Source organism: Ylistrum balloti, unplaced genomic scaffold (genome assembly GCF_031769215.1).
Source record: "Ylistrum balloti isolate Yb309-2 unplaced genomic scaffold, AGI_CSIRO_Ybal_v1 Utg370544, whole genome shotgun sequence".
Lineage (NCBI taxonomy): Eukaryota > Metazoa > Mollusca > Bivalvia > Pectinida > Pectinidae > Ylistrum > Ylistrum balloti.
The window spans coordinates 924,872-946,951 of NW_026782345.1; the positions used below are offsets into that span (position 1 = coordinate 924,872).

A 22,080-nucleotide genomic window follows, 5' to 3' on the forward strand; every position below is an offset into this window, starting at 1 on the left:
TAAGTCAGTGTGATGCTACCTCTACCCAAAAAATGTCATCGGGTTACTTCCCTTGTAAGAGCTTTCCTCTCTTTAGGCTATACCTAAAGGAAGACTTAAAAATATCTTTATTTCACCCATTAATTAAATAAATATTGATGTATTAAATATAAAAGTGTTGTTGAATACAATAAAGAATTGCGTTGTATGAGTCTTCACATAAAAGACGAGACGATATTTTTTTTTCACTTTTTGACAGGAGATAATTTTATGCATTTTGAGACGGTCCCCGATAAAAGCCCCACTGTGATCAGACCTAACATGGCAGCGCTGGCAGAAGGCCGTCAATATGGGCTCTCGTCGTCAATTTCATCCCAGGAACACAAAACTGTTGTCCAAGTCAAATTAACTGACTCAGCCCTTAAATCTATTGACGAATTCCTCAGAATCAAGGTAGGTCTACTGAATGTTTCTTAAATTCGGAGATTATTCATGCGCAAATCAGGGACCTTCACTTATCTGAATGATTTTGCAAAGTCGACAAAAATGTTTACTGTGTTTTAGTTTTCTTTGACTCGTATTTTATTAGATGGGCCATTTCTCAATGAAAATTGGTTTTAGTTATATATGACAACAAGTGACAAGCTTAATCTATAAAAGAATTTCAGATTCAAGCGAGATAACTAACAAAATGTCAGAAATTGACGCTCAATATGGTCACTCATTTCAACATTTTACGTATGTTCTCTCAGCTCTGAACACAAAATTGTTACATTAAATGTTTTTCCTTGAGAAACACACAGAGTTAGGAGTTACTTTGAAGTTTTTATATAAAGGAAGTAGTTTGTCCCGATATGGTTACTGTTTCAGTGCACTAGTGGCCTATCAGTTGCCAACATTACCGATATCTAACATATGTTTCTGACATGTTATCAACAGGCATCTAGGTTTCACACATGTACATCGGTTGATTTAAAATGAAAGACAATTCATAGAGAGACCAACATATCATGACAGTAATACAGAAATCTATCATAAGTTCTCTACTAGGAAAAATATGTTGATGTTAACCAGTCCGAGGTTATTTATGTTGAGATAAACAACAAATGTCTGCTTTGTAGTTAGTGTATGAAATAAGAAGTTGTCTCAAAGCCATACTTGTTATTAACATACCAGTTTCTGTACATACTTTCACAGCTCAAATTATAAATTGTTGTATCAGCACCAGATAAATGCTATAAAAACATTGATCAACCTGTCTATCTAAAAAGCGTCAACAAATGTCGGAAAGCCTCTTCATGGAATATCTGAGGGGAAAGAGTGGTCAAATTGATCCAGATTTCAAAAACCTTCTCACCCAGATCACTCACTCACTCATGCCCGTTATGCCGTGTGGCACCCAGATGGGTAGTTTCAAATGCTCATCATGGATGGAAGGGTCTTTAAGTGCTTCACCAAACTTTTCACATTTCCCCCAGAGTAAAAGTTTAAGTTTGCTTAAGTTTCTAAGGAAAAGTATATTTTATAGCATAATTTGTTTAATTTCCATTTGAAGTATTTAAAATCCAATTACTAGTATAGGATGATAACTTGATGGTAGGCACATATTGATCCTGGCTGACCTCCAGGGGCTGATAGGCTGGGCCAAAAAGGGTCAAATTGGCTCAAAGCTCAAAAACCTTCTTCTCAACATCCAGATATGGTTGAATAAAATACTCTTCATTGTTGGAAGGGTCTTATGGTGCTTTACCAAACTTGTGAATTTCATGACCCCCTGGGTCTTACATTTCTCCCAGGCGAGGATGAAGATTACTATAGTTTCATAACGAAATTGCTTTTTTGAGCATCACATTGTTTTTTTTCCATTGGAAATAATTAATTTGGCAAGAATTATTAGTATGAGATTGACAGTTTTGATGGTATGCATATCCTGGACACAAATAGTGAAGGATCAAAGATATGTGGTTTTTCTGCCATTAAAATGAATTAAGCTTGACACTTTATCACCAGTGTATGCACAGTTACTTTTCCGTAATGATTTTCGTGTGCAAACTACACTAAACATGTGACACAAGACATCATGTAACGGGGTTAAAATCAAACCGTCAATTGTTGTTATATTGAAAGTCTGTTTGGACTTAATGTCAAATCATTCAACAAATTTTGTGTTTCTTCTGAATGTCCTGTCATTTTGCATCCTGTTTTGAACATTTGTTAGCATGAGACGTCACTTGACAGCTGCAGAGACTGGTAGAGCAGTTGGGATGCTGCAAGTTGGACAATCACAACACACTGTAGCTGCACACTTAAATGTGTCAGAGTGTCAAGTCTCGATTATGTAATTGATTCCAGATGACCAGATATGTCCCCAAGAGACCTTTATCTGGTAGACCATGTACACAAATTCTTCTTCCTGTTCCTTAAATTGTTATTCAACCTAACGATCCTTCAACTGATAGGAGCTTACTGATGCTCTTTATCAAGAATGACTGCAAAAGACAGCCTGTTAGGATAGATATTTTAGCACTCTTACTAGGTGCAAATGGTTTGCAAGTTCCACTAGGCTGAATAACAACTTTAGCAACTAGAAGAAGAATTTCTGCACAAACAGTGAGGAATATACTTCACAGTTAACATGCTCACAGACCTGCGGTACATCTATAACTCGTACACCGGCACTGAATAACTCACCGACATTCGGCAGCTGACCATGTGATTCGGTGACTGAGTCAATGGAGGACTTTTAACAGATGAGACCAGGTTTTGCGATGACTTCATGATGGGGTGGGCAAGAGATATGCTGACTGCTGTTTCACTAAGAATCCTTTGGTGGGGTCTCAGTAATGGTTTGGCTAGGGATCAGTTTGTGATGATCGGATTTACTTGTATGTGATTGGTGGTGGTACACAGCCACAGGTTGACAGTAATGGGATGAAATCCTTCATCCAATTGTTAGACCCTCTGCGGGTGCTGCCAACCCTGACTTTGTACTGTTGGATGACAATGCTCGAGCAAATAGAGCTAGAATTGTGAATGAGTACCTTTAAGCAGAAACCTTCAACTGATAGGAGCTTGGTGATGCTGTTTATCAAGAATGGCCACAAATTCCACAAACGGCTAAATGGTGCCTGATTTGTAGTATGCCAAGCATTTGTTGTGCCTTTATTGGGGCCAATTGAGGACACTCCTACTTTTGATAGTAATGCTGAACCCACAGAAGCATTTTGAATTTTCAGCACTATTGAGACTTTAACTTTGTTTGAGAGGGTTACAAAGTTTTGATGTAATCATACACAACACACTTGAATGAAATTGATTCGAACTGTGTCAAAATTGTTTCCTTATATTTTTACATCACTTTTGTGTTTCACATTCCTAACGTTTTTTATTCAAATGAATTTATCTCTGAAAAGTGATCCCAAAATTGTGATGCCCAGTATATATTGACACTGGCTTACTCATCAATGTCACAATTTCTTTTTATGACGCTTGAAAGTTACTTACTTAGTAACCTTTATATTCAATATCACTTACCTCAGTTGGCTGTCATCACATATGTATTTTATCATACATATTGTATCTCTAATTCTCGAAGCTGGCAGTTTTGGTTGCTAGTAACACTGAAAGGTTCTTTATTCCAGGATGTACTAACCAACATATGTTATTGTCTAGTTTCAATCCCAGAGCCTCCCTACCTTAATTTCTATTACATGTAATATTACCTTTACAAAAAAAATGTTTTGCAACTATTCTTTAAGAAGAGAAAGAACTCTGAGACTGTTATATAAGAAACCTATCAAAAGTTGTACATGGTCTTTGTTCAGACATACCTGGTTCTTCTCATGTTTTGAAAAATGAAATCATAAAAAAAATCTTGTCTAAAAGCTCTAAAACGTTAGATAAATGATTGTGGATACTTCTTGTGGAAGATGTTTAAAATATTTTGTGAATACTGACTGTGTCAATTCAACAGTGCCCTGCTAACATAATGTTGATGGACATTTTGATATATCTCAGTCAAGCGAGATTTCCATAGACTAGATCAATTCCAATTCTCGTAATACTTCTCACATGAACTTGAACATATCTTACTTGTCATACTTACAGTGGTAAGTTGTGGGTAGAAACACAAGAATGCTTATAAGTCAAGGTGAAATGACAGACTGGTAATATGGTTTGGTGATTGTGACACAGGCTGGTAATATGGTTTGGTGATTGTGACACAGACTGGTAATATGGTTTAGTGATTGTCACACAGACAGGTAGAATGGTTTGGTGATTGTGACACAGACTGGTAATATGGTTTGGTGATTGTGACACAGACTGGTAATATGGTTTGGCGATTGTGACACAGACTGGTAATATGGTTTGGCAATTGTGACACAGACTGGTAATATGGTTTGGCGATTGTGACACAGGCTGGTAATATGGTTTGGTGATTGTGACACAGACTGGTAATATGGTTTGGCGATTGTGTGACACAGACTGGTAATATGGTTTGGCGATTGTGACACAGACTACAGACTGGTAGTATGGTTTGGCGATTGTGACACAGACTGGTAATATGGTTTGGCGATTGTGACACAGACTGGTAATATGGTTTGGCGATTGTGACACAGACTGATAGTATGGTTTGGTGATTGTGACACAGACTGGTAGTATGGTTGGTGACACAGACTGGTAGTATGGTTTTGCGATTGTAACACACCATCTGTATTATAATATGTGTATCTACAAGTGGTTGCAACTTACTGCAATCTTCTGTCTCAATTTTTCTGAAGCATGAATGGTTTTGATGGCTCCATGGGGACAGAGTGATTTGGCCCAATCAGAAAATAGATATGTTGTGTGGTGTGTGCTTAGATATTTAGATTTCTTCTTTTCTTTTTGTATAGTTTTGATGAAGGAATTTCATTCATCATAGCCAGGTAATCGATACATGCCCCATCAACCTCTTTTTTCATTTAAGTACACTATATTGAAATAAATAAAAACATAAACTTTCTACATTTGTAACATATGGTGTTTAATTTTTATTTTTCATTGCAGGTTGGCAGATCTCAAGGCACACCCACTATACAGTTCCAGGGCCAAACAGGAGTAAGTATCCAGATTCAGGGCCACACTGGATTAATTATCAAATTTCAGGGCCACACTGGAGTGAGTAGGTATCAAATTCCAGGTACACTGGATTAAGTATACAGTTATACACACTGGAGTAAGTATACAGTTCTAGGTACACACTGGAGTAAGTATACAGTTCTAGGTACACACTGGAGTAAGTATACAGTTCTACACATTGGAGTAAGTATACAGTTCTAGGTACACACTGGAGTAAGTATACAGTTCTAGGTACACACTGGAGTAAGTATACAGTTCTAGGTACACACTGGAGTAAGTATACAGTTCTAGGTACACACTGGAGTAAGTATACAGTTCTAGGTACACACTGGAGTAAGTATACAGTTCTAGGTACACACTGGAATAAGTATACAGTTCTAGGTACACACTGGAGTAAGTATACAGTTCTACACACTGGAGTAAGCATACAGTTCTAGGTACACACTGGAGTAAGTATACAGTTCTAGGTACACACTGGAGTAAGTATACAGTTCTAGGTACACACTGGAGTAAGTATACAGTTCTAGGTACACACTGGGGTAAGTATACAGTTCTACACAATGGAGTAAGTATACAGTTCTACACACTGGAGTAAGTATACAGTTCTAGGTACACACTGGAGTAAGTATACAGTTCTACACACTGGAGTAAGCATACAGTTCTAGGTACACACTGGAGTAGGTATCAAGGTTCTGGGCTTTTTGGAGTAAGGATCTAAGTCATCGGCCTCACTGAACTAACCATCCAGTTCTAGAGAAACATTGAAGTGTGAATACAGTTATGGAACCACACTGAATTGAGTATCCAGTCTTGGGCCATAATGAAGTAGCTAGGTATTCAGTTCTCAGGCTACACTTGTACACCTGTTATATATGTACATCCATTTTATATATAAGTATCCAGTTGTTGGGCCATACTTAAGTATCCAGTTCCATGACACCACTAGCAGTAAGTGGCAGTCAGTACAAAGTTCCAGGATCTTGTGTGAGTAAGTATAAATTAGTTTTGGAGCAACCCTGAAGTGGGTATCTCATGATTTTGTTCCCAAGTTGTTCAGACATGCAGTACTTCGCGATATATTGGCATTGGTGTTTTTGTTCGAATTGGGCTTGTTCAATTTTAGTGGTAATCCATTTTGCGTGTTAAATTTTGGTGCTTACCTGTATAGCTTAATTGATCTGTTTGTTCATCGCTTGTTTATTTTGATTTCCGATTGCAGATAAATCCTTGCAAAAACTGGTCATTTTTGTGTCCTCATTTTCAATTGAAATTACATTGTTTTCAATCATAAAATGGATATGAAAGCCATGCGGTGTGCAGACAGAATGGAAAAGCTATTCACCTAAGTGACAGGAATCAACCACCTATAGCCTTTGTTTGAAGAGGTTTTTATTGGGAACAAATCAGTATTATACCAATTGTTTTCAGTTTCTATGAAATCTTTTTGTACTTCACCTCACCTGGCTGCACACCTAATCAATGTGACTTACCCTTGTTCACATCTGATACAGCTATAAGAATAAAAACAATGCCAATTTTATGACAGATAAAAACATGTCATTATTGATGTGTTATTTGTCAGGTGTTTTACAAATGTAACAATATTCCAGCACACATAACATAGCTCGGGGAAGTTAGTAAGGAGTATATTAAGTTGGTGAACAGGAAGACAGGATGCTGAAATCTGTATGTTGTTCTGACAATTTCTTAAGTATAGTTTTGGTGGTTAAATTTTGGCTCATTCTAAACAGACGCTCAATAAACCAAGATATTACTACATTTGTCATGAAGGGAACTTGGTTTTCTGTATTGTTGGTCTCCCAAGGAGAAGAAGTGGCGGGGGGGGGGGGGGGGCAATATGGCACATAGATGTAATATCCATTTTCTTCTGTTGAAATGAATGTATTTTGGCAAAATTTTGATCCAAAATGAGTCAAGGGTACTCAATTGTATGTGAATGAAGGGGTGACAGAGGGATAGGGTCCAGTATGGGAAACTAGAGTTAACATTTTATAATTATTGTTCTTTTTCTGATTGGATGAAATGATTTTGTTAATATTTAGTTTGAGTCTTTGAAATTCCAGCATATTTTTGGGAAAAATAAAAGATATGATTGTGAAGAAAAATGTTTGGAAGCGAAAGCAGACATATCCAATTGAGAAATATAGACCCCATGGGCCTCTTTTTTGTAATGCTCTGAAACCATGTTCACTTTACTGAAATAGTGTTGTATTTAGCTCTTTTGATTTTTACAGATTATCTGTATACCCAGCAATAATACAGGTGATCCAGCTCGGACATTCCAGTTCTCACTGGCCCCAGTGGTGGACTCCAACACCAGTGATTGTGCACACCAGCCTGACACAAAGTAAGTTCCATAAATACCCCACAAAAATAAAGTAGCCAGCCAAACACAGACTATGTAGAACTTCCATACCAGCTCCAAAGTAAGCTGAAGATCCCAATGCAACACTAAGTAAGTAGGTGACTTCCAAACTAGCCGACACAAAATAGCAAGGAGATGTTTTTCATAAGTTCCACATCAGCAAAGTATGTGACTTTCAAACTAGTCCACACAACAAAGCTAGGAGATATTGTACATAAGTTCCACACCAGCAAAGTATGTGACTTTCAAACTAGTCCACACAACAAAGCTAGGAGATGTTTTACACAAGTTCCACACCAGCAAAGTAGGTGACTTCCAAACTTGTCCACACAACAAATCTAGATGTTTTACTAAACTTCCACACCAGCAAAGAAGGTGACATCCAAACTAGTCCACACAACAAAGCTAGGAGATGTTTTACACAAGTTCCACACCAGCAAAGTATGTGACTTCCAAACTAGTGCACACAACAAAGCTAGGAGATCTTTTACACAAGTTCCACACTTGGAAGGTAAGAGACTTTCCAAACTTGCCCACATAAAATAGCTAGGAGATTTTCCACACAGAATTACCACAACAGCCTTACACAACTTACATAAGAGTATCGAATAAGCAGGTTTCTTACCACACCATCATCACACAAGTGTTTTACTTACTCTGTATTCTTGTGTAATGTGGGCGTAGTGTGGTCACTACTTTCAATCTCCATACCAGCCCCACATTAATAATAATGTCTGTACCAGCCCCACATTAATAACAATGTCTGTACCAGCCCCACATGAATTATAATGTCTGTACCAGCCCCACATTAATTACAATGTCTGTACCAGCCCCACATTAATTACAATGTCTGTACCAGCCCCACATTAATTATAATGTTTGGACCAGCCTCACATTAATTACAATGTCTGTACCAGCCCCACATTAATGACAATCTCTGTACCAGCCCCACATTAATTACAATCTCTGTACCAGCCCCACATTAATGACAATCTCTGTACCAGCCCCACATTAATTACAGTCTCCGTACCAGCCCCACATTAATTACAATGTCTGTACCATCCCCACATTAATTACAATCTCAGTACCATCCCCACATTAATTACAATCTCTGTACCAGCCCCACATTAATGACAATCTCTGTACCAGCCCCACATTAATTATAATGTCTGTACCAGCCCCACATTAATTACAATGTCTGTACCATCCCCACATTAATTACAATCTCAGTACCAGCCCCACATTAATGACAGTCTCCGTACCAGCCCCACATTAGTGACAATCTCTGTACCAGCCCCACATTAATTACAGTCTCCGTACCAGCCCCACATTAATTACAATGTCTGTACCATCCCCACATTAATTACAATGTCTGTACCATCCCCACATTAATTACAATCTCAGTACCATCCCCACATTAATTATAATGTCTGTACCAGCCCCACATTAATTACAATGTCTGTACCAGCCCCACATTAATTACAATGTCTGTACCAGCCCCACATTAATGACAATCTCCTGAAGTATGGTGCATGAAGTAATAACCAGCCCTTCACATGTACTGAACCTTTCATATCAACTACAAACAATGTATGACCTCTCTATTATCTCTGCAGACATGGCAGTCATCTCAACACTCTTGGTACCATGTCCCAGAAAATTGCAATCCATGCCACCAGTGATGTATTCCAAGCCACAAAACAGCGAATGAACCAAGCAATAGCTGACACCAACAGTGTGTGGTAAGTCTAAATAGCTGACACCAACAGTGTGTGGTCTATGTAAATAGCTCACATCAATAGTGTGTGGTCTGTGTAAATAGCTGACACCAACAGTGTGCAGTCTGTTTAAACAACTGACACCATCGGTGTGTGGTCTGTTTAAACGACTGACACCAACAGTGTGTGGTCTGTTTAAATAACTGACACCAACAGTGTGTGGTCTGTGTAAATAGCTGACACCATCAGGGTGTGGTCTGTTTAAACGACTGACACCAACAGTGTGTGGTCAGTGTAAATAACTGACACCATCAGTGTGTGGTCTATGTAAATAGCTGACACCAACGTTGTGTGGTCTGTGTAAATAACTGACACCAATAGTGTGTGGTCTGTTTAAATAGCTGACACCATCAGTGTGTGGTCTGTTTAAACGACTAACACCAACAGTGTGTGGTTTGTGTAAATAACTGACACCATCAGTGTGTGGTCTATGTAAATAGCTGACACCAACAGTGTGTGGTTTGTGTAAATAGCTGACACCAACAGTGTGTGGTCTGATTGAATAGCTGACACCAGCAGTGTGTGGTAAGTCTAAATAGCTGACACCAACAGTGTGTGGTCTGTGTAAATAGCTGACACCAACACTGTGTGGTCTGTGTAAATAGCTAACACCAACAATGTATGGTCTGTGTAAATAACTGACACCAACAGTGTATGGTCTGTGTAAATAGCTGACACCAACAGTGTGTGGTCTGTTTAAACGACTGACACCAACAGTGTGTGGTCTGTGTAAATAACTGACACCATCAGTGTGTGGTCTCTGTCAATAGCTGACACCAACAGTGTGTGGTCTGTGTAAATAACTGACACCATCAGTGTGTGGTCTATGTAAATAGCTGACACCAACAGTGTGTGGTCTGTGTAAATAGCTGACACCAACAGTGTGTGGTCTGTTTAAATAGCTGACACCATCAGTGTGTGGTCTGTGTAAATAACTGACACCAACAGTGTGTGGTCTGTTTAAAGGACTGACACCAACAGTGTGTGGTCTGTGTAAATAGCTGACACCATCAGTGTGTGGTCTGTGTAAATAACTGACACCATCAGTGTATGGTCTGTTTAAACGACTGACACCAACAGTGTGCGGTCTGTTTAAACAACTGACACCAGCAGTGTGTGGTCTGTTTAAACGACTGACACCAACAGTGTGTGGTCTGTTTAAATAGCTGACACCAAAGGTGTGTGGTCTGTTTAAACGACTGACACCAACAGTGTGTGGTCTGTTTAAACGACTGACACCAACACTGTGTGGTCTGTTTAAACAACTGACACCAACAGTGTGCGGTCAGTCTAAATAGCTGACACCAACAGTGTGTGGTCTGTGTAGATAGCTGACACCATCAGTGTGTGGTCTGTGTAATTAACTCACACCAACAGTGTGTGGTCTATGTAAATAGCTCACACCATCAGTGTGTGGTCTGTTTAAGCGACTGACACCAACAGTGTGTGGTCTGTGTAAATAACTGACACCATCAATGTGTGGTCTATGTAAATAGCTGACACGAACAGTGTGTGGTCTGCGTAAATAGATGACACCAACAGTGTGTGGTCTGTGTAAATAACTGACACCATCAGTGTGTGGTCTATGTAAATAGCTGACGCGAACAGTGTGTGGTCTGTGTAAATAGATGACACCAACAGTGTGTGGTCTGTTTAAATAACTGAAATGTGTGGTCTGTGTAAATAGCTGACACCATCAGTGTGTGGTTTGTTTAAACGACTGACACCAACAGTATGTGGTCAGTGTCAATAACTGACACCATCAGTGTGTGGTCTATGTAAATAGCTGACACCAACAGTGTGTGGTCTGTGTAAATAGCTGACACCGTCATAGTGTGGTCTGTTTAAACGACTGACACCAACAGTGTGTGGTCTGTGTAAATAGCTGACACCATCAGGGTGTTGTCTGTTTAAACGACTGACACCAACAGTGTGTGGTCAGTGTAAGTAACTGACACCATCAGTGTGAGGTCTATGTAAATAGCTAACACCAACAGTGTGTGGTCTGTGTAAATAGCTGACACCATCAGTGTGTGGTCTTTTTAAACGACTGACACCAACAGTGTGTGGTCTGTGTAAATGTGTAAATAGCTGACACCAGCAGTGTGTGGTAAGTCTAAATAGCTGACACCAACAGTGTGTGGTCTGTGTAAATAGCTTACACCAACACTGTGTGGTCTGTGTAAATAGCTGACACCAACAGTGTATGGTCTGTGTAAATAGCTAACACCAACAGTGTGTGGTCTGTTTAAATAACTGACACGAATAGTGTGTGGTCTGTTTAAATAGCTGACACCATCAGTGGGTGGTCTGTGTAAATAACTGACACCAACAGTGTATGGTCTGTGTAAATAGCTGACACCAACAGTGTGTGGTCTGTGTAAATAGCTGACACCAACAGTGTGTGGTCTGTGTAAATAGCTGACTTGAGTGTATATTCACTATGAATAGAAGAATGTTTTATTAATGTGTATCAGATATTTCTATCAACCATTATTTGCTTTGAATCATATCAAATTTTCATTTCAGTACACAAGAAATCAAGCCAAGTGGTCGCCACATTGGTCGCAAAATCAAGAGAGTGAAAGCTGGCCTAGATTTAAATACTAAATTGACCCAAGGTTCTAAGTTAAATAAACCAAGTGTAGTATCTTCCTCTCATTCATCTCAAGTTACTTCTGTACGCCCTAGCTCGCTGCATGCAGGATCTCGTTCCATATCGCCCTACCAGGGTAGTCATGAGCAAAACACTTCCAAAGTGACATCATCTGTATCTTCCTCATCGTCTCCGTTGTCGCATCATCCATCATCACTGGCCTCTACAGTTGCCACCCCATCAACTGTGCCAGCTAGCAGCAAAAGCAAGCCCATCAACCCAGCCATTGTTGGAGTGCCTATGCGGTGAGTTGATGAGTTTTTGTATCTATGACAGAAAAAGATAGATTCACATGAAATTTGGTACACAGAAATGATCAGTGTGCCATTTGAACACACCCCTACTCATTCATTCAGTTATTGGAGTTATGCCCCTTTTCCCAATTATATCTCTTGCAACAAAGTTTGGAGAGAACATGTAAAGTGTTATCAGTTCATCCATTTGTCTGTAGACAAAAATTTGTCTGGCTATGCATTTGCTCAGTTTTCAACAGATTCAACAGATTCAGCAGAAGGGGAGGAAGCGGCATCAGTGCTTGCTTTATTACTTGCAGAAGACTTTATTAATTTTTTTTGAGAAAAAATTAAAGAAAATAAAATTATCAAAAACGAGATTGAATTTGTCCGGCTCAGCATTTGCTCAGTTTTCAATGAGATTTTTGCCCTAGCACAGCATCTACAGCATCAACTTTTCCTTATAACTTCTCGATAACCACCAGACCAGATGTTATGTTAATTAGCTGGTAAGTTGCTGGGATGATGTGAATGGAAACCGCCTTGACCCAATTATCAGTGTAATAGAGGTCAGATTTGTTTTCATCTTTAAAACAACTTCTTCTAAGGAACAAAAAACCTAGAAGAATGATATTTGGCTGATAGGTTCATGAAATAAAGGCTTATAATCTTTTGGAAAAGAACTGACATTGATCAATATTTAAGGCCATAGGAGTATATTTTGTTCAACCCTATATTAAATAGCAATTCGTAATTAAATGCTAAAGGGCCCAGAAATGCAATGGCAGATATGTTGATAAGATGAAGATTGTTTGAAGTTATTTTAAAACAGTGGTGTAAATGCTTATGAGGTATTTGAAATGAGCATTGAATACCAGGTAAATGACATAGGCCCATTGGGCCTCTTCTTAAGTCAGCCATTGTGTTTTGTCTGCTGCCATGCGCAATTCCCTGTTTTTAATATTTTAAACTTCTAATTTAAAGTTCCACCAGTGAGGTGATGGTTTTTGCCTTTACTGTATCATTTAATAACTGTTTCTACAACAACACTGCATTTAAATACAAAGGTCTTTAAAGCCTGGTTATTGTTAAGGCATATTGACCTCTTGTTAATGTCAGTGACTTTTAAGGATCAACTTGTGAAAAGTTGTTTTGTAATTCTGCTTAGAAAATCTGATTATCTTGCAAAATTTTCAATAATAGAAACCTCTGAGTTGTATAAACATATTCCCTGTTCTATGTCATTGATTTATATATCATTACGTGATATTTTTGTTTGAATACATAATTACGCCAGATTGTGCTTTAGGTGATGATATCACTCATACTGGACCTGTAGAAAGGTATTGAGCATTTTAATTGTACATATGATAGGGCTGAAGCTTGGGTGCAACTGTTAGCTCTCATGGTCCTTCTTCTGTAGGAATGTCAGGATTTTGTCACAATTTGGCCTGAAGCGTCCTAAGGTGAAGGGAACTCAGTTTTGTATAAACAGTGGATGTGAAAGTCTAACGTTCAAAAAGGTTAATCAGTTTAAATTGAAAATAAGCCTCCACAAAGTATCGGTAGTTCTGTTTAGGAAATTAGAAATAGATGTCTTACAATGCTTCCTTATGTAAAGCAAGTGCTTGTTTAGGGTTGTTTGTTTACTAGTAGAGAGGTCAGAAGTCAAGGACTTCATTCCTTTTGACAAAAAATTGGTTTCTGCATAATTTGTTAAGGTTTATATAACTTGTAAAGGTTTGTTGGATCATTCCATCGGGCTTCATCCAGTTTTTCCTTGTGTCGGATATTGATTAACCAAGGTAGGAAATTAAACTACTGTATGCAGGTGTTGTTATGAAAAGTATTATCTATGACCTCCCAGTGAAATCACATTAATGTAGGTCAAACTATAAACCAGTGTTACACATTTTATAGGTAGAGACTAATTGGTCATTATTCTTCCTTCTTATCGGAGTGAAATGTCAAAGTCTATCAAATATGTACAATTGTGGGATTATATGATTAGCATTGTGATAAATATGTACAATTATTGAGTGATATAGTCTGTTGCAGTGGCAGTAGACACTTTGTCCTTTATGCCTATACCTTCTAACTACAGACCTTTGTTACAGAGACAGGATAATACACCTACTGGCCTTACGTCCTTACAAGAAACCTGAACTACTTCTCAGACTGAAAGCAGGTATGTAGCTTTCTTTATCCTCCTTCAAAATTTGTGTTGAACATTTCTTTATCTCTTTGTAATTCTTTAGCCAACTGAAGATTGGGGGAAATGTCTGTAATCAGGTCTCTATTTTCCAATGTCAAGGCCACAATGCAGTTAAATGTAAATTTCTGTTTTAGCTCAATTGGCCTGAAGGGACCAATTTTGTATAAAAAGTGGGTCTGGAACCACAGGGGTCTGAGGGTTGGGTCCAAAAAAATATAGCAAATTCTGGATTGTTCAGAATTTGGTCTGAAGCTTTCTTGGGCGAAGAGGAATCAGTTTGTATAAATGATTTGTCTTGGCCCATGGGATGGGAGGGATGGGGCCCATATGTTGAAAAACAAAGCAAATTCTGAAAACCCTTTTCCTGTTGGAAAGATTCAATTTTGTCCAGATTTATTTTGAAGCATCCTTGGATGAAGAGAACTAAATTTTGTATAAACTGTCCATCTTATTCCCTTGGGGCAGATTAAATGAATCAATGTCAGCAAACTAAAGTAGGTGAGCAATACTAGCCCTATGAGCCTTATGTAAGGAAACTTGGTCATATGGTATAATTTATTAAAGCATAGAATTTTTACACATCAGATGTTTCAGGAAAGATAGATGAGGCATCCTCTTATCAGTCAAAAATGAGATATTGTCTGATTATGCTTCAAATTCATGTATAAGGGGTTTGAAGAATGATAACTACAGGAACTACAGTTGTGGGATGGCATATTACACAATATGTGATGAGTGCATGATGTATGCACAATGTGTGCTAAGCTGGAAATATGAACAAAGTTTGCTATCATAAAGTGAACATGTGCACGTCTATCTCAAAGATGAGTGATTCTGTCTCAAAGATGTGCACTTCTATCTCAAAGATGTGCACTTCTATCTCAAAGATGTGCACTTCATATCAAAGATGTGCGCTTCTATCTCAAAGATGTGCACTTAATATCAAAGATGTGTGCTTCTATCTCAAAGATGTGCGCTTCTATCTCAAAGATGTGCACTTCATATCAAAGATGTGCACTTCTATCTCAAAGATGTGCACTTCTATCTCAAAGATGTGCACTTCATATCAAAGATGTGTGCTTCTATCTCAAAGATGTGCACTTCTATCTCAAAGATGTGCACTTCTATCTCATAGATGTGCACTTCATATCAAAGATGTGCGCTTCTATCTCAAAGATGTACACTTAATATCAAAGATGTGTGCTTCTATCTCAAAGATGTGCGCTTCTATCTCAAAGATGTGCACTTCTATCTCAAAGATGTGCACTTCATATCAAAGATGTGTGCTTCTATCTCAAAGATGTACACTTAATATCAAAGATGTGTGCTTCTATCTCAAAGATGTGTGCTTGTATCTCAAAGATGTGCACTTCATATCAAAGATGTGTACTTCATATCTCAAAGATGTGTGCTTCTATCTCAAAGATGTGCACTTAATATCAAAGATGTGTGCTTCTATCTCAAAGATGAGTGATTCTGTCTCAAAGATGTGCACTTCATATCATAGATGTGTGCTTCATATCAAAGATGTGTGCTTCTATCTCAAAGATGTGCACTTCATATCAAAGATGTGCACTTCATATCAAAGATGTGTGCTTCATATCAAAGATGTGTGCTTCATATCAAAGATGTGTGCTTCTATATCAAAGATGTGTGCTTCTATCTCAAAGATGTGATTCTATCTCAAAGATGTGCACTTCATATCAAAGATGTGCACTTCTATCTCAAAGATGTGCACTTCATATCAAAGATGTTCGCTTCTATCTCAAAGATGTGCACTTAATATCAAAGATGTGTGCTTCTATCTCAAAGATGTGCACTTCTATCTCAAAGATGTGCACTTCATATCAAAGATGTGTGCTTCATATCAAAGATGTGTGCTTCTATCTCAAAGATGTGCACTTCATATCGAAGAAGTGTGCTTCTATCTCAAAGATGTGCACTTCATATCATAGATGTGTGCTTCATATCAAAGATGTGTGCTTCTATCTCAAAGATGTGCACTTCATATCAAAGAAGTGTGCTTCTATCTCAAAGATGTGCACTTCATATCAAAGATGTGCACTTCATATCAAAGATGTGTGCTTCTATATCAAAGATGTGTGCTTCTATATCAAAGATGTGTGCTTCATATCAAAGATGTGCACTTCTATCTCAAAGATGTGCACTTCATATCAAAGATGTTCGCTTCTATCTCAAAGATGTGCACTTAATATCAAAGATGTGTGCTTCTATCTCAAAGATGTGCGCTTCTATCTCAAAGATGTGCACTTCATATCAAAGATGTGTGCTTCATATCAAAGATGTGTGCTTCATATCAAAGATGTGTGCTTCTATCTCAAAGATGTGCACTTCATATCGAAGAAGTGTGCTTCTATCTCAAAGATGTGCACTTCATATCAAAGATGTGCACTTCATATCAAAGATGTGTGCTTCATATCAAAGATGTGTGCTTCTATATCAAAGATGTGTGCTTCTATCTCAAAGATGTGATTCTATCTCAAAGATGTGCACTTCATATCAAAGATGTGTGCTTCTATCTCAAAGATGTGATTCTATCTCAAAGATGTGATTCTATCTCAAAGATGTACTTCTATCTTGGTTGATATCAATTTAGAAATGACTTACAAATAAGTGTGGTTTTATTATTTTGTATTATTATATATTAGAGTTGGTTCAGTTTAGCCTATTTCTGAATTAAGCCATACATTTATAAGTCTGACATATTTAAATATGTCAGCTACATACTAAATAGTCTTGTAATTAATAGTATTTTTTTTTATAGAATGTCACACATGACTGGTCTGTATGTGTACAATCATTCATACATATATAGTACATTATCGTGCCGTAGCAATCTAAAATCTTAGGAAAGGATATTTAGTTTACATTTATTGTGTATCATTCTCTATTTCTATTATTTTGCGAAAAAAAATGTATACCCATGTGAATTTGAATTGTTACAATGGAAACCTACCATAACAGACCTGTCACAAATTTACATATATACTTATACAGGTAAATTTGTTGCCTAGGGCTAAATACATGTCATACGAAATTATACATTAAAGTTACTTATTAAAGCCAGGTCTGGTTATATGTTGATAACTGTCAGATTAAAAGTGACCTTTGTAATAAAAGATTAACACTTCAAACAACTATCGTCACTATTTAGTCTGAACTTGTTCAATTTTCCATGCAGTGTTCAATCCATAATATGAATGATCCATTTTTACCAAACTACACAAAATATGTGATGCCATTGCTCTGAATTTTGTGCTTGATATTGTAATTAGCATGTGTGCAGATAATGCATGGACAAAGTTTCTGCTGCGTTGTGAGATACCACAACTGTATTTCCCAAAACACTCTGTATTTTTTTTATTGTTGTAACCAAAACAAGAGCTATATGATTGGACAAAATATTTTTTTCAAAGGACTACTCCTTACCTTTAAAGCTGTAAACCAATTTCAATGACACTACACTATTAGGAACCATAATATGTAGACGAACATGCACTGTTTGATACCCCCTACATCAGTGGATTTCATGAAGGATTATGGGACCAGTGAAGTGTTTGGTATTTCGGATTGAATATTCAAATCCAAAATTGTTTGAAATTACTATTCATTAAAATCATAACTTTGATTTAAACTTCACATTGTGAAATTACACAAGACCAAACTACAATAAAATGGTCTTAATAGCAAGGTGGTCTTAATAGTGAGGTAGTCTTATTCCTTTGTTAATTCATATTGTAACATACATGTATATTTACTGTTGTGAAGATTGAAGATAAGAAAACAAACAATCAAGTTTAAGTTCAATAGGAATTTAATGGGTTTTTTTTTTCAAAATTTTACAAACGCATTAACTCAGTCAATGTATATCACAGTAAAAGACTTTTGTAATGACATGAATGAAGTCACTATGAAGTTTTTCACATAAATTTGCAAACACATTAACTCAGTGTATCACTCAGTACAACACATTTGTGTTTTTACTTAAAAAATGAGTCCAGTGTACAGTCAAAACACTTGACCAAAGGATTATCGGCCGAAAAGATTACATAACTCACCTTTGGGTATGTAGGGCTATCAATACATAATCAACAAATAATAGATAACCATTAAAACATGTCTGGCATGCAGCTTCACATGGGTAGGCCAGGTTCATCCAATGAGGTTTACTTCCTGTAACACCACCTAGTGGCAGGGTCGGTAACCTGTAACACCACCTAGTGGCAGCGTCGGTAACCTGTAACACCACCTAGTGGCAGCGTCGGTAACCTGTAACACCACCTAGTGGCAGGGTCCGTAACCTGTAACACCACCTAGTGGCAGGGTCGGTAACCTGTAACACCACCTAGTGGCAGCGTCGGTAACCTGTAACACCACCTAGTGGCAGGGTCCGTAACCTGTAACACCACCTAGTGGCAGGGTCAGTAACCTGTAACACCACCTAGTGGCAGGGTCCGTAACCTGTAACACCACCTGGTGGCAGGGTCGATAACCTGTAACAAAGACACTGGTCAAGATTGACACACATACTTGCGGTTCACTGCCCACTAATCACTGGTTAGAACGTGGTCGTAATTGTGAGGTCAAGCACCGTTATTTAGTGGTCGTTGGGACTTTAAGAAGTGGTCATAATATGGAATAGTGGGGTAATCATAATACTGAAGCAACCATACAAAGAGATATAGTGAAAAAAATGAGACTGAAAAAAAGTGCCTGTAATAGCGGGATGATCATAATTTTGAGGTGAACATTAGGTGAAGTTTCATTGTATATAACAAACATCAGCAGACCTTAGTAATTAGTTCTCTACAGTAAAACATGTTTATAACACACCTCAGGAGACCTAAGTAATTAGTTCTCTACAGTAAAACATGTTTATAACACACCTCAGCAGACCTAAGTAATTAATTTCTCTACAGTAAAACATGTTTATAACACACCTCAGGAGACCTAAGTAATTAGTTCCCTACAGTAAAACATGTTTATAACACACCTCAGGAGACCTAAGTAATTAGTTCTCTCAGTAAAACATGTTTATAACACACCTCAGGAGACCTAGGTAATTAGTTCTCTCCAGAAATCATGTTTATAACACACCTCAGGAGACCTAAGTAATTAGTTCTCTACAGTAAAACATGTTTATAACACACCTCTGGAGACCTAGGTAATTAGTTCTCTCCTGAAAACATGTTAATAAGACACCTCAGGAGACCTAAGTAATTAGTTCTCTACAGTAAAACATGTTTATAACACACCTCAGGAGACCTAAGTAATTAGTTCTCTACAGTAAAACATGTTTATAACACACCTCAGGAGACCTAAGTAATTAGTTCTCTACAGTAAAACATGTTTATAACAAACCTCAGGAGACCTAGGTAATTAGTTCTCTACAGTAAAACATGTTTATAACAAACCTCAGGAGACCTAGGTAATTAGTTCTCTCCAGTAAAACATGTTTATAACACACCTCTGGAGACCTAGGTAATTAGTTCTCTCCTGAAAACATGTTAATAACACACCTCGGGAGACCTAAGTAATTAGTTCTCTACAGTAAAACATGTTTATAACACACCTCAGGAGACCTAAGTAATTAGTTCTCTACAGTAAAACATGTTTATAACACACCTCAGGAGACCTAAGTAATTAGTTCTCTACAGTAAAACATGTTTATAACACACCTCAGGAGACCTAAGTAATTAGTTCTCTACAGTAAAACATGTTTATAACACACCTCAGGAGACCTAAGTAATTAGTTCTCTACTGTAAAACATGTTTATAACACACCTCAGGAGACCTAAGTAATTAGTTCTCTACAGTAAAACATGTTTATAACACACCTCAGGAGACCTAAGTAATTAGTTCTCTACAGTAAAACATGTTTATAACACACCTCAGGAGACCTAAGTAATTAGTTCTCTACAGTAAAACATGTTTTAACACATCAACACACCTCAGGTATGAAAATTCCTCAAGGTAATTAGACTTTCTCCTTGAGAAAATTTTATACAAGTAAGAACATGTTTATAACACACCTCAGGAGACCTAAGTAATTAGTTCTCTACAGTAAAACATGTTTATAACACACCTCAGGAGACCTAAGTAATTAGTTCTCTACAGTAAAACATGTTTATAACACACCTCAGGAGACCTAAGTAATTAGTTCTCTACAGTAAAACATGTTTATAACACACCTCAGGAGACCTAAGTAATTAGTTCTCTACAGTAAAACATGTTTATAACACACCTCAGGAGACCTAAGTAATTAGTTCTCTACAGTAAAACATGTTTATAACACACCTCAGGAGACCTAAGTAATTAGTTCTCTACAGTAAAACATGTTTATAACAAACCTCAGGAATCTTAAGTCAGTTGTTTGTATACTTTGTTGTTTTTATAGATGGAATCCTGGATAAAGACAAAGATACCATTTCTTCTGTACTACAGCAAGTAGCAGTATTCATACCGCGTGATAACAAATACTCTCTAGCCCGTCATGCGTTTGCTGAAGTGCGACAGGACTGGAAATTCTACAGTGAGAATGACAAGGAACTTGTCAAAAAGTAAGATCATTGGTGCCTTTTATTGATGTCATTGGTAATATCAACCTTTTGTATAGTACTTACACAGAGATCTACTTGTTATTAATATGATATTCAAGTCTCTGTATCTCTTTGTCTAAAATTGTTTACTTCCCTGTATACCTGTATTTCACTGTGTTATAAATACCTGTATACCTGTATTTCACTGTGTTATAAATACCTGTATATCTGTCTGTCACTGTGTTATAAATACCTATATATCTGTCTGTCACTGTGTTATAAATACCTATATACCTGTCTGTCACTGTGTTATAAATACCTGTATACCTGTATGTCACTGTGTTATAAATAACTGTATACCTGTATTTCACTGTTATAAATGCCAATATACCTGTATGTCACTGTTATAAATACCTGTATACCTGTATGTCACTGTGTTATAAATACTTGTATACCTGTATTTCACTGTTATAAATGCCAATATACCTGTATGTCACTGTTATAAATACCTGTATACCTGTATGTCACTGTGTTATAAATACCTGTATAACTGTATGTCACTGTGTTATAAATACCTGTATACCTGTATGTCACTGTGTTATAAATACCTGTATACCTGTATGTCACTGTGTTATAAATACCTGTATACCTGTACATCACTGTGTTATAAATACCTGTATACCTGTACATCACTGTGTCATAAACACCTGAATACATGTATGTCACTGTGTCATAAATACCTGTATACATGTATGTCACTGTGTTATAAATACCTGTATACCTGTATGTCACTGTGTTAAAAATACCTGTATACCTGTATGTCACTGTGTTATAAATACCTGTATACCTGTATTTCACTGTTATAAATGGCAATATACCTGTATGTCACTGTTATCAATACCTGTATACCTGTATGTCACTGTGTTATAAATACCTGTATACCTGTACATCACTGTGTTATAAATACCTGTATACCTGTACATTACTGTGTTATAAATACCTGTATACCTGTATGTCACTGTGTTATAAATACCTGTATACCTGTACATCACTGTGTTATAAACACTTGTATACATGTATGTCACTGTGTTATAAACACCTGTATACATGTATGTCACTGTGTTATAAATACATGTATACCTGTACATCACT

General features: G+C 37.3%; 1 protein-coding gene across 1 annotated transcript in view; it reads left to right on the plus strand.

Moving 5' to 3' along the window:
* Positions 1-300: 300 nt before the first annotated feature.
* LOC132556092 (RNA polymerase II elongation factor ELL-like) overlaps positions 301-22,080 on the plus strand; it is a 36,891-nt gene continuing 15,111 nt past the window's right edge. Inside the window, exons 1-7 of the mRNA XM_060220480.1 lie at positions 301-432; positions 5,029-5,079; positions 7,356-7,468; positions 9,103-9,228; positions 11,794-12,165; positions 14,271-14,341; positions 20,787-20,949. Coding sequence (XP_060076463.1) covers positions 301-432; positions 5,029-5,079; positions 7,356-7,468; positions 9,103-9,228; positions 11,794-12,165; positions 14,271-14,341; positions 20,787-20,949 — 1,028 coding nt within the window. The remainder of the gene's footprint in view (positions 433-5,028; positions 5,080-7,355; positions 7,469-9,102; positions 9,229-11,793; positions 12,166-14,270; positions 14,342-20,786; positions 20,950-22,080) is intronic.